Source organism: Delphinapterus leucas, chromosome 2 (genome assembly GCF_059928025.1).
Source record: "Delphinapterus leucas isolate spDelLeu-1000000601 "Yukka" chromosome 2, BTC_Dleu_Yukka2, whole genome shotgun sequence".
In the NCBI taxonomy this organism is placed as follows: domain Eukaryota; kingdom Metazoa; phylum Chordata; class Mammalia; order Artiodactyla; family Monodontidae; genus Delphinapterus; species Delphinapterus leucas.
Window position 1 is genome coordinate 81493602 of NC_143130.1, and position 14466 is coordinate 81508067.

At 38.2% G+C, this 14466-nt stretch overlaps 1 protein-coding gene across 1 annotated transcript in view; it reads left to right on the plus strand.

Annotated features, from left to right (window-relative positions):
• Window positions 1-14466, plus strand: part of NEDD4 (NEDD4 E3 ubiquitin protein ligase) — a 160530-nt gene that overhangs the window by 20996 nt on the left and 125068 nt on the right. Inside the window, exons 3-4 of the mRNA XM_022579560.3 lie at window positions 624-702; window positions 805-843. Coding sequence (XP_022435268.2) covers window positions 624-702; window positions 805-843 — 118 coding nt within the window. The remainder of the gene's footprint in view (window positions 1-623; window positions 703-804; window positions 844-14466) is intronic.

The window sequence follows — 14466 nt, forward strand, 5'->3', positions numbered from 1 at the left end:
AGGTTGTATAAGGAAATGGGAGGAGGGAGTTTGTGGTGGAGAATGGTGGGTACTTGGGATCCCCAAGAGAAATGGGAGAAATTTGACCATGGACAAGTAAAATGTCTAAAGTCTTTTGCTTTGCAAACCTAAATATCACAAGGCTTTCCTTCTCCATGTCTCTTTGTACAAGGGGTTACATGTCATATAATTATTTTGAACTGAAGCACTTTGCCTTTATTTTGTAAAAAGAGTTTATACCCATGAGATAACTTGGAACAACCTGAGGTCTTGCAAAGCTATTCTTGAGAATCATTGAATCAACCTTCTTAACCCAAAAGAGGAAGACATATAATAAAGATAAAACAAAATTTCAAAAATCTTAAGAGGTTGGAAATCATTAAATTGTGATTAAAAGGTTTTCTTTCTAATTCTTTGTCTATTTCACTAACACGGTATTTCAGCTTTTTAACAAAATGCAAAGATTGCTATAATTACTTACCCCTGCCTAAGGAACCCTTACTTTTAAGTGTAGGAAGTAATTGTAGAAATTGTTAACAAGGAAAATTCTGTGATTTTTATAGTTCGAGTAACCTGAGTTTGGGAATAAGCAACAATTAACTTTTTTTTAAAAATTTTAACAGTGATCCTTATGTGAGAGTGACGTTATATGACCCAGTGAATGGAGTTTTTACAAGTGTGCAAACGAAAACCATTAAAAAGGTTAGACTTAGCAGTATTCAAAATTTTCAAAAATATACTTTGTTTTATTTTTATATGACAAAATACTAAAAAGTTAGTTATAATATGTTTATTGTCTTCTAGACTTTGAATCCAAAATGGAATGAAGAAATATTATTCAGAGTAAGTATGCATTTTATTTCATTATAACAACAAAGATTTTTCTCAGTAGGTTAAAATGATAAGTTCTCACTTACAGTATTCTTAAATGTATCTTATAAGAATTTGTAAAAATTTAAAAGACTTAAATCTAGGTATCCCCATTTTGACATGGCCCTGGAACCATTTATCTTATTATGAAAAACATATGTAAGGTAATGAAGAGGTAAAGGATAATTGTAAACCTGGAATTATCTTATTCTAATTTAATTCTGATTTAGAGAACAGTCTTATTCGAATCTTGCAGATTTTGATTTTAAAGATGATGCAATATTTGTGTCTCTCCAGTCATTTGTTTATTTATTTATTTATTTTTGGCTGTGTTGGGTGTTTGTTGCTGCACACAGGCTTTCTCTGGTTGCGATGAGCGGGGGCTACTCTTTGTTGCAGTGCACAGGCTTCTCATTGTGGTGGCTTCTCTTGTTGTGAAGCACGGGCTCTAGGCACGTGGGCTTCAGTAGTTATGGCATGCAGGCTCAGTAGTTGTGGTGCATGGGCTTAATTGCTCCACAGCATGTAGGACCTTCCCGGACCAGGGATCGAACCCATGTCCCCTGCATTGGCAGGCGGATTCTTAACCACTGCGCCACCAGGGAGGTCCCCAGTCTTTTGTTAAATACACTGATCCAGGCAAGAGATGATGAAGGCCTACCAACAAGTGGATACATTTCTTCTTATACACCCTCCAGTCACATTCTTGCCTTCCTCCTCACCCCGCCTCACTATCCCATAAGAGCAAACTCCAGTCAGCACTTATTTCAGGTTCCCAGGAGGGCCCTCAAACTGACAATGACATGTATATGGGAACAATGATTCATATAACTATGGATTTCTCATCAGAAACTGTGATGAAACAGTGTAATTAAGGTAGCAAAGAAAAAAGAATAGTCAACTCCAAATTCTATATCTAACAAAAATATCCTTCAGGAATGACAGTGTGATAAATGTATTCTAAGCTGAGGAAAAATACGAGAATTATACTTGGAAAACTAAATACTCTTCTCTCAGTAATTGGTAGGATAAGTAGACAAAAAATTCAGTAAAGATAAAGAAGTCCTGAACAACACGATCAAATCAGTTTTATTTAATTGACATTTATAGACTTTCCACCCAACAGCAGCAGAACACATGGTCTTTAAAATTGCACATGGAATATTTACTGAGTATGCTGGGCCAAAACCCAAACGTCAACAATATTAAAAGAATTTAAATCATGCAAAGTGTGGTCTCTGATTATAATGGAATTAAAGTACAAATTAGTAACACAAAAATATCTGAAAAATCCCCAAATATTTGGAAGTTAAACAACACACTTCTAAGTAATCCATGAGTCAAATAAGAATTGTCAAGGGGAATTAGAAGATATTTTAATAGAATGAAATAAAAATACAGCATCAAATGGATAAAGAAGATGTTATATACATATATATACACAATGGAATACTACTCAGCCATAAAAGAGAATGAAATAATGCCATTTGCAGCAACATGGATGGACCTAGAGATTATTGTACTAAGTGAAGTAAGTCAGAAAGAGAAAGACAAATACCATATGGTATCATTTATATGTGGAATCTAAAATATGACACAAACAAACTTATTTACGAAATAGAAACAGATTCAAAGACACAGAAAACAAACTTATGGTTACCAAAGGGGAAAGAGGGTGGAGAAGGGGTAAATTAGGAGTTTGGGATTAGCAGATACAAACTACTATATATAAAACAGATAAAGAACAAGGTCCTACTACATAGCACAGAGAACTATATTTAGTATCCTGTAATAAACCATAATGTAAAAGAATATGAAAAAGAAAAAATGTATATATATATATATATATCTGAATCACTTTGCTGTACACCAGAAACTAACACAGCATTGTAAATCAACTGTACTTCAGTAAAAAAAAAAAAAAAAATCAAAATTTGTAGGATGCAGCTAAAGCAATGCTTAGAGAAAAATATATAGCATTAAATTATATTAGAAAAGAAGAAAGATCTTGAACCATTAATCTAAGGTTCCACCTGAAGAAACTAGAAAGTAGCATCATTACAGAACCAACAAACATTAAATGGAAAATAAGGGATATTATGAACAATTCTGTGCCCATAAATTCAATAACTTAGATGAAATGGACCAATTCCTTTAAAGACATATCCCATCAAAACTTTAATGGGAAATAAATTACCTGAAAAGTTTATCTCTTAAAGAGATTGCATTTGAAGTTAAAAACCATCCAACGAAGAAGGCTTTGAGCCCAGGTAGTTCCACTGGTTGAATTCTACCATGCATTTAATGAATAAATAATTCCAATTCTATGCAATGTCTTACTGAAACTAGAAGAGGAAGGAACATTTCCCAATGTATTCATGAGGCCAGCATTACTCTGATACCAAAACCAGACCAAAGACTTTATAAGAAAATTAAGACTGCAGACCATTCGCCCTCATGATCATAGCCATTCTGCGGTAAGTTTATTAAATTGGGCGCCTTCCATTCTGAAAGGGCCAGTAATTTTTCCTCAAATTGCCTGTGGATGTGGGTTTGCCTTTCCTGTCTGCAGAACCTCAGCCAGCACAATTATCTGGGGGCTTACAGAATTTGTGTTCATAGGGATGGAATCCATGCAACATTTCATCCTTCCAGGGGACCCAGTTCACAGAGAAGGAGGTGCAGGAATGGGCCCATGACCATGGGATCCGTTGGTCACGGCGTTTACCACGCCATCCAGAAGCAGGCAGCCTCATAGAGCACTGGAATGGCCTACTGAAGGCACAACTGAAGCACCAGTATGGAGGCAATACTCCGTAAAGATGGGGTGCCAGTTTAATCATTTAAACCAAAGACCTGATATGAGGCTGTGTTCACAATGGAAAGAATACACGGTCCGGGAACAAAGGAATAGAAGTAGGAGGGGCCCCACTTACCATCATTTCCAAAGACCCACTGGAGGACTGTGTGCTTCCTGTCCCTAGAACTGTGGGCTCTGCTGAGTTAGAGGTCCAAGTCCCCAGAGGGAGCACACTCTTTCTGAGGGACATATCAAGGGTTACATTGAACCACAGTCTATACCTGCTGCCAGGGCACTTGGACTCCTTGTATCCAGGAACCAGCAGGTGACTGAGGCTATTATCTGGTTTCTGTAGGGACCAGACTGGAGAATTAAATGAGCATATTATAGGAACCACTCTTATATCCTTTAGGTCTTTAACGGTGGTACAAATCTATGACATTCCCACTATGCTGCAGTATTTTTGTTGTTTTTTAAACAGCTTTATTAAGATATAATTAACATAACATACAATTCACCCACTCAAAGTGTACAATTCAGTGATTTTTAGTATATTCACAGAGTTGTTCAACCATCACCAAAATCAATTTTAGAACATTTTCGTCACCCCAAAAATAAACCCCAGACCCACCATCTGTCACTCCTCATTTCCCCCCAGGATCTGCCCCTCTTCCCAGGCAACCTCCAATCTACTTTCAGCCTCTTAAAGAGATTTGCCTATTTTGGACATTTCGTATAAATGATATCATATAATATGTGGTCCTTTGTATCTGGCTTCTTTCACTAAGTGTAATGTTTTCAAGGTTCAACCATGTTATAGCATGTATCAGTACTTAATTTCTTTTTATTGCCAAATAATATTCCATTATATGGTTAACCACGCTATATTCATGCATCAGTTGGACATCTGAGTTGTTTCCACTTTTTAACTATTATGAATAATGGGTGCTATGAACATTTGGATACAAGTTTTTGTGTGGACATATATTTTCATTTGGGGAGTATATACACCTAGGAGTGGGATTGCTGCATCGAATGAGAAACTGCCAAAATGTTTTCCAAAGTGGCTTTACCGTTTGACATTCCCACCAACAGAATATGAGAGTTCTCACTTCTCCACATCCTTGACAACACTTGTTATTATCTGACTTTTTATCACAGCCCTCCTAGTGGGTGTGAAATGGTATCTTATTGTGGTTTTGATCTGCATTTCCCTGATGGCTAATGATGTTGTGCATCTTTTCATGAGCTTATTTTCCAGTTGTATATTTTCTTTAGAGAAATGTCTAGTCAGATCCTTTGCCCATTTTATAATTGGGTTATTTGTCTTTTTGTTATTGAGTTGTCATAGTTCTTTATATTTCTAGATACAAGTTCCTTGTCAGATACATGATTTGCAAAAATTTTCTCTCATTCTGTGGGTTGTCTTTTGAATTTATTGATGGTATCCTTTGAAGCACAAAAGTTTTAAGTTTTGATGATGTTCAGTTTCTCTTTTCTTTTGTTCCTTGTGCTTTTGTTGTCATATCTAGTCAGTATTGTTTTAGATTTACTATCTTCACCAGAGGGAGGACAGTTTCAAAGGCTTCCACTTGGCCTTCTCACTATGATAACTCCTATCCCACAAGCCACGGATTCAATGTGGTGGTGGTAGTGAGGAGATCCAACTTCCATTATATCAATCCCTATTGTACACTTGAAAACTAGGGAAATGACTACTGGGTGGATCCACAGAACTAGTGAACTCGGTATAAGCTGAACGTTAGACAGGACTCCATTTGTTTTCTGTTCTCTGTAAGTCCTTGCTTTAATATGGAAGACCTAATGACGCTTTGGGTTTCTGTTTCCAGCAGTCCTCAATATGTCTGATTATTCTTTCTCCGCAATGTACACTCACCCAAATAAGTGTCCATAGTCCTTTTGGGGGAGGAAGAGAGGAATCATTACAATATACATTTCCTACAGTGATGCAGAGTCCTTCCTCCTATGGACTAGGTTACTTCTTCAGTCAATGTACTGTGGATCTGAAAATTGGCTCAGGTTGGGGAACTGGATGAGGGATTGTGACTTTTCTTTTTTAATCGGGACAATTGTCCTTAGCCACTGCTTCTCCATTCTTCCTTCTTATAATTGTAGATGTTAAGCAGCACTTTTGTTGATCACCTGCCTATTTTGCCCCTTAGGGGCGCCATGCTCTATACCCTACAGGTCAAGTCAGCTTCAGTGCCCCTCTTACGTGGCTGGTCATTACAATAATTGTAGCCCCCTTGGTTCTAGCAGTGAAATGTCACTGTCCGGCCTCTTACTGGAGAAGGGGAGGCTCGTCCCCATGCATGGCTATTAAGGAGCCCAGCTCTTTGACCACCTCTCCCACCATCAGTCCTGGCATGCAGACGAGAGCCACTACTGCACTTCTGGGTGAAGCTGCTGCCCCTCTTACCAGCACACACCTGATGACTGTGGTTCCCTCCCCTCGCATGGAATACAAGCATCTGGTAGGTATTTTGGCCTCATATTTTATATATATATATTTTTTTTTTCTTTTAATTCTAGCATTCCAACTTCCCTTGGCCTTTTTATTCCTTCCCCTACCATATGCCAGGGCAACTTCTAGGAGCCACTCTAGCAGCATCTTTGCCTCATCTCATGGGGTCCTTGACAGGATGTTCAATCCCTTGTCCTGAGAAGGTGCCTCCATGTCAATGAATTCCTGCTTACGCAGTCTTATGTTTCTGCCCCTTTGATCAATCGTAGTCCCAGAGATATTCCTCTGGCTCGTGCCAGGACATGCTGTTTAATTCTTGAAGCTTCTTCCAAATGTAATCGCTTTCATTCTGTATCAGGCCCAGCTGGGATTTAACACTGATTATTATCTTGATAACCAGGGGAGAAGTGGGGGCAACTCCTGAGGAGAGAGTGTGGGGACCAGCTTCTGCAATGTCATCCTGCATGTGGGAAGTGCCAGCTCTTATTACAGAGGGATGAGATACCCTACTCTGCAAGCTCTGAGGGTTCAGGGACCTGCGGAACCAAAATCCTCAGGAGCGTCCATCGAGATCCTCCTGTCCTGCACATCAGGATCCCAGGTTTTCCCAGCTAGGGCCCTGACATTAACATAATAGACCCACAGTGACTGAGCATTTAAATGTCTCTGAGCTCTGCAAGCCTGTCAACTCTGACACTGCTCCTCAGTTTTGTCCTCTTTTCCACTTCAGGAGGTGCAGGCCTCTTTATACATTACCAAAGAGACCCTCTGTCTCTCAGATTTAACCTTTTGCTTTTGTTAACTGCCCTTATTTTCTCATTGTCTCTCTGTAAGTCATCAGTAGTAAAAACTAGACAACTTCATTGTCCTTGTAGGTATTGTTCTTCCCTTACCTTTCAAGTGCGTTATACATCAAACTGGCAAGGGTGTCTCCCTCCACCAGGACATTTGCCTAGGACACCCCTGGAGAAGTCTTTAGGAATTGGACCACCATCTTCTGCCAGTGACTATATATGTCCCACATTCTGCTAAGGATGGGGAGATCCTTGCCAGGCAAGGAATTGGACCACCATCTTCTGCCAGTGACTATATATGTCCTACATACTAAGGATAGGGAGATCCTTGCCAGCCAAGTGAGTGTGGGCTGGTCCTAACACCCCACTACTCATACCATCTGTGTTGGTTTGGGCTCTCTAAGAAACAGACATCAAGATGGAATTAGATATACAGGAGGTTTATTGGGGAAGCACCTGTGAAGGTCAGACAGGGAAGACACACAGATGGGAAGAGCCTTCTCCTCATGATGCAGGCTTAACACCTGCTCAAGGAGAGGGGCGAAAGGACTGGGTAGGAAGAGTCTCACACTGCAGCACAGTTCTGAGAAAGTCTCGCCCAGACTGATGGAGAGTTTCCCAGCAAAGGTTGTCTGTTAGAGAAGTCCTGTGTTGGGCAAGAGTGCCCAGTCTTTGAGAGAAAGCAAAGAAAACCCAATGGGTAGATTCAAAGGTACATGGTTAGCTGTGGCTGCCAATCAGCTATGCAGGTTCTCTTGAAAGAGATCCGAAAGTGATTAAAGTGGCTCAACTCTCTTATAATTGTGACATTTAAGGATGCGTATTGTAATCCTTAGAGCTGTCACTAAGAAATTAAAATGAAATAGGTGGAGGTCCATTAAAGGAAATAAAATGGCATACCAAGAAACACTTGATTAATTTTTTTTAAAAGATGAAAGGGAAGAAAAGAGGAATAAAAAAATAGAAAAGAAATAGATGATAACAAGCCATAAAGCAAACCATCTCAATAATTACAAAAAAGTAATATTCAACTATATGCTGTTTACAGGAGACACATTTTGAGTATAGAGACACAGACAGGTTAAAAGTAAAAGTACAGGAAAAGGTATACCAGCACTAAGCCAAGCAAAACAATACCCTGATATGGCTGTATTATTATTAAATGAAGTAGACTTCAGGATGAAGAGTATTACCAGGGAGATTTCATGATCATAAAAGCATTTATTCATCAAGAAGACATATAGTCCTATGAATACACCTGATAGAAGAACTTCAAAATTTTGAAGAAAAAATTGACAGAACTAACTAGAGAAATAAATCCAGAATAAAGATTTTGTCACACCTCTCTCAATAATTGATAAAACAACTAGACCAAAAAACAAAAATCCAGTAAGTACATAAAAGATTTGAAGAACACTATCAATCAACTTAACCTGTTTGGCATGTATAAAACACTACATCTGATACAGCATACCTCAGAGATATTGTGGAGTCAGTTCCAGACCACCACAATAAAGTGAGTCACACAATTTTTTTGGTTTCCCAGTGCATATAAAAGTTATGTCTACACTATACTGTAGTCTGTTAAGTGTGTAATAGCATTATGTCTAAAAAAACTATACATATCTTAATTTAAAAATAATTTTTTATTGCTAAAAAATGCTAACCATCATCTGAGCCTTCAGGGAGTCATAATCATTTTGCAATAGTAACATCAGAGATCACTGATCACAGATACCATGACAATGGTATCATAATAATAATGAGAAATTTTGAAATATTGCGAGAATTGTTAGTGACAGCGACACGAAGTGAGCAAGTGCTGTTGGAAAAATGGCACCAGTAAACTCACTTGACACAGGTTTTCCACAAACCTTCAATTTGTAAAAAACGCAATATCTGTGAAACACAATAAAACAAAGTATGCCTGTACCTGAAGAATATACGTTCTTTTTATATGCCCACGGAACATTCACCAAGATGACCATATATTGGGCCATAAAACAAGTCTGAATGTGTTTAAAAGGCTTGAGATTCTATAGAGTATATTCTCTGATTACAACAACCTTTAAATAGAATTCTGGAATGTATATCTGGGATATATATTATACATGTATATCTGGATATGTCAATATATCTCAAAAATCCATAAATATTTGGAAATTAAACGTATTTTAAATAAACCACGATCAAAAAGAAAATCATAGGAAATTTAGAAATCATTTTAACTGATAATTAAAGCATAACATATCAGAATATAGGATGAGCTAATTCAGTGCTTGGAAATTTACATCTTTATATGCTTATATACAAAAGAAAAAGGATTTAAAATCGATGATCTAAGTTTCTGCCTTAACCAAAAAATAAAAAGTAGAGGGAGGGCTTCCCTGGTGGCGCAGTGGTTGAGAGTCCACCTGCCGATGCAGGGGACGCGGGTTCGTGCCCCGGTCCGGGAGGATCCCACATCCCGCGGGGCGGCTGGGCCCGTGAGCCATGGCCGCTGAGCCTGCGCATTCGGAGCCTGCACTCTGCAACGGGAGAGGCCACAGCAGTGAGAGGCCCGCGTAGAACAACAACAACAAAAAAAAAGTAGAGGGAAGGAAATAAGAATGGAAGTCAATAAAATAGAAAATGGATAAAAAGTAGAGAAAGTAAATGAAACTAAAGGTGGTTCTTTGAAAAAATTAATAAAATTGCTATACCATAGCAAGCCCTAATAAGAGAGAAAGAAAACTCAGGGCTTCCCTGGTGGCGCAGTGGTTAAGAATCCTGCAGTCAATATAGGGGACATGGGTTCGAGCCCTGGTCCGGGAAGATCCCACATGCCGTGGAGCAACTAAGCCCGTGTGCCACAACTACTGAGACTGCGCTCTAGAGTCCATAAGCCACAGCTACTGAGCCCCCGTGCCACAACTGCTGAAGCCTGCGTGCCTAGAGCCCGTGCTCCGCAGCGGGAGAGGCCGCCACAGTGAGGAGCTTGCACACTGCAACGAAGGAGTGGCCCCTGCTCGCTGCAGCTGGGGAGGGGGGAGGCCCACGCGCAGCGGCGGAGACCCGACACACCCAAAAGTAAATACAGTAATTAATTAATTTAAAAAAGGAGGAAAAAATGGAGAAAGAAAACTCAAATGAACAATATTGGGGATGAAAGGAATATCAAAGTGTGGGTAGAAGTAGATAATATGGTTATCCATTAGAGGAATTAAAATTGTAATTAAATTTTTAAAAATTTTAATTAAAAACTAATTAAAAATCTTCCCATTATTTTTTACCATCTTGATTTTTTATTAGAATGGATACTTGAAAGTCAGTACTACTCTTGAGTTAGAGATGTTACTACAAAAATAAGAAAAAAGGCCATTTGTAGATGATAAACCTGGCTCAGTACTTTACTGCCTTTTACTCATTGTTTCTTTTACTATAATTTCACTGTTTCCAAATGTTCTAGCCAGTATTCCTCTATTCTGGGATCATAGGCCGTGCATTTATTTTAATCAGAAATTTGCAAATTTATTCCAAGGGTAACTAGATAAATTTTTGTGGATCAATGCTAATTCATCACAGCTAGATATAGAAAACACATGGCGATTTAATACTTGCTGTACAAAGGACATAATTATGTGCAGTCCTCTATTTTCTTCTTGTCATTTATATCATTATACATAGCACAAAATGTTTTCCATTGAATGTATTCACATAAAAATGTCTATTGAGATAACAGAGTACAGTAAAATGTTGATTATTGGGCATTCAGCCAAATGGAAATTGTGACCAGAAGTTGAAGGGAGCCTTTATATCTTTGAGAAAACGTGAAGTTCAAAGAAAGTCTTTTGTGGAGAACTGTTACTGGTAGATTAACAAATAGAGGAGACTCCAAATTGAAGTTAATGCTCAATAGAAAATTATAGTAAAATCTACACTTATAGTTGCTCATATGAGACCAAGGGAGGCAAGTTATCAGGAGGAAAAATGTTTGACACATTAGGAGCAATGTACACATTGTATAATCAGTGCATCAGCATAGTGTATGAGCATCTGAAAAAAGACAGCCCCACTTCATTCCCTGTACACCCATGGTGCTCAGTTTATATCTTTAGTATTCATACTCATCATATTATATTTACAAAATGTGTATATGTTCATGAATATATTAGTATTATGTTACAGAAGCAACATAACTTGTACACCACAGATATTTTTAGAAAGAGAAATAAAAATCAGCCATAATTTAATCTCCATAATGCCACCACTGATTGTGTGATAGTCTGGTATTTTTTCCTATGTATTTTTATCCATGTATTTATACTCCTCCACCTCCACACACACACAAAAAATTGGTGTGATATTTTTTCCCAGTCACTTTGCTAATGCTTATTAATGTGAGGCCACAGTCCCTACCCTCAGCGAAGCTTACTGTCTGCTGTGGACCCCTATAAACTAGTTTCTCAAAAGAATTACCAATGTGCTGAGACTTGTCAAGGGAAAACACTGGGTGCTATGGAGTGAGTATCAGGGGATATTAGAGACTTGAGGGGATTCTCTCAATGTAGGGTATTTAGGGAAGGCCCTTCTGAAGTGTATCATTTAGGATGCTTTCAGCTTCAAGTAATCCTAACCTCTCTGGGATTCTCTTGCCTTTCTGTCCTTGGTCACAAGAAGCTTCCAGCAGTTCCTAATGACATAGCCTCCCATGGTGATGTCCAGAGGTAGAAAAGGGAGAATGTTTCCTCACATGTCTCTTTTAAAAAGTGAAGAACCCTTTTCCGAAAGTTTCCCTAGGAGACTTTGATTCATGTCTCTTGGACCAGAATTATGTTGTATGTGTATTTCTAACCCCATCATTAGTAAAGAGAGTGGAATTACCGGGAGGCTTAGAGAAATCAGAATTCAGCTCCTGGGGGGGGGGTCGGGGTAGGGAGTAGCTGCCTGTATCCCTGACACACATTATCATCCATTATTTGAATAAAATCAGAATTCTGTTAGCTAGGAAGAAGGCTGGGGTGCCCCATTAATAAAGCACTAAGTAAGGTATGGTGTAGCCATATAATGAAATCCTCATCAGCTGTTTAAAAAGAGACAGAGGTATATGTATTGATAGGATGTTAAGTTTCAAAATATATTAAATGAAGGAACAAAGGTGCAAAACACTGTATATATGATGCACCTTTTGTGTAAAAACAGAACAACTTTCTCACATGCTGGTATTTGCAAAAAATACTGCTAGAAGGTCCAAGAAACTGTTCACAGTATTTTCTCTGAGGGTGGGGAAAGGGTGAGAGATTTATAATTCACTATACTGAATATCTTTTTTTTTTTTACTGTTTGGTTTTTTTCCCCATGGCTGTGTATCTATAATTCATTTTTATATTTGTTGATTAGCAATAACTGTATAGAGAAACAAATTAGAAAAACATAAAATATGTAGATAAAAATGCAAAGATAGTTTCTATTTATTTAACGCTTAAAGCTTGTAAAAATACTTATCTAGTTCATTTTACTTTTTACACAGTTTTTATTTTAAAATCTACTTACCACATATGTCTGCACAAAAACCTGTACATGAATACTCATAGCATCATTATTAATTATAGTCAAAAAGTAGAAACAGGGCTTCCCTGGTGGTGCAGTGGTTGAGAGTACGCCTGCCAATGCAGGAGACACGGGTTCGTGCCCGGGTCCGGGAAGATTCCACATGCCGCGGAGCGGCTGGGCCCGTGAGCCATGGCCGCTGAGCCTGCGCGTCCGGAGCCTGTGCTCCGTGACGGGAGAGGCCACAACAGTGAGAGGCCTATGTACCGCAAAAAAAAAAAAAAAAAAAGTAGAAACAACCCATAGGTCCATCAACAAATGAATGGATAAACAAACTGGGGTATATACATACAGTGGGATATTATTCAGTTATAGAAAGGAATGAAGTATTGATACATGCTACAACATGGGTGAACCTCGGACACATTATGCAAAGTAAAAGAAACCAGTTACAAAAGACCACATATTGTAAGATTCACCTCATGTTAAATGTCTGTAATAGGCAAATCTGTAGAGACAGAAAATATATTAGAGGTTGTCTGAGGCTGAGGAAGTTGGGAAATCAGGAGTGACTGCTCAAGGGCATGGGGCTTCTTTTTGAGGTGATGAAAATGTTCCAGAATTGCGAGGGTGGTTGCATACTCTGTGAATATACTAAAAACCATTGAATGGTGCATTTTCAGTGGGTCAGGTACATGGTATATATATTATATCTTTATAAAGCTTTTTAAAAAGTATGACTGCGTTGGTTTTTTTTCCTGCAACCACCAGCATAATTTCCAGGAGCATTACTTCAGGTTCTTTAAGAATACCAGAGAATAAATTGATATTTGTCAATACCTTTGTCCTTCTTTGAGAATTTGGTTACTCCTCTGGAAAGTGTTTTTTTCCTCTATTCTTTTATGCATTTATAGACTTAGACATTTTTCAAAAAACCTATCTCAATATTTTTATTTTTGTTTCTTCTTACACCTTTCCTATAAATATGACCCTGTAAACTCTATTTTTATGACCATAGCTTTACTCCTATTTTTAATAAATTAAAAAACAATCATCTCATCAATGAATTCACACATAGCTTTAAAATGAGATAGTATAAAGGGGCTTATAATGAAAAGCAATGGACTCTGGTGCCCCAACCTCTCCCCTCCTATTCCTGCTTCCCAGAAGGAACCCCTCTTTAACTGTTTCTGTTTGTCATGCTGGTCCTTATTCCCATCCTGCTGAATAGCTCACACATCCCTGTCCCAAACTGGCTTCCAGCTATGATAGATGAGTAGTAGATTGCCAACTTATGTTTGGCCAGTAGTTTGGCCCCTCATAGGAGTGTAGGTTGAAACTCATTTTTCCTCAGAAACTTGAAGACAGTGCTTTATCAACTTTGAGTATGGTATTGGTATTGAAAAGGCTGCTTCTTGTTCCTTTGGAGGTGATCCTTCTCTTGCTGTGAAAAATGTGATGATTTATCTTTACCCTGGTGTTTTAAAATTTCACAGTATTGTACCTTGTGTGTACAGTGTCATTGTATTGGGCCTTCATTTCAATTAAGCATTTCAATTTAAATGCTTTCAATTTAAAGACTACTATTTCCCTTCAGCTCTGAAAATTTTTGTGTGAATAATTTCTTTAATAATTTCCTTCCCTCTGTTTGTATTATTGTTTGGCAATTCCAGCTAGTTGGGTGCAGGGTTACCTAGACTGATTCTTATCTTTCTCAGTCAGAATTCCTCATGTGAACCACAGAACACAGAAAATGATTTGAGTGATAGTTTCCTCACATGTTCCGAGGATGGTCTTACTGAGTACCATCCTAGATATATGAGATAAATCAATAGATAACATACATTAAATGTCTTAGGACAGGAGTCAGTAAACTTTTTCATAAAGGGCCAGATAGTAAATATTTTAGGTGTCACACAGGCAGGAGACAAAAATTGAGGCTACTGTGTAGATACTTATATAGCCATTTAAAAGGTAACCATTTTAAA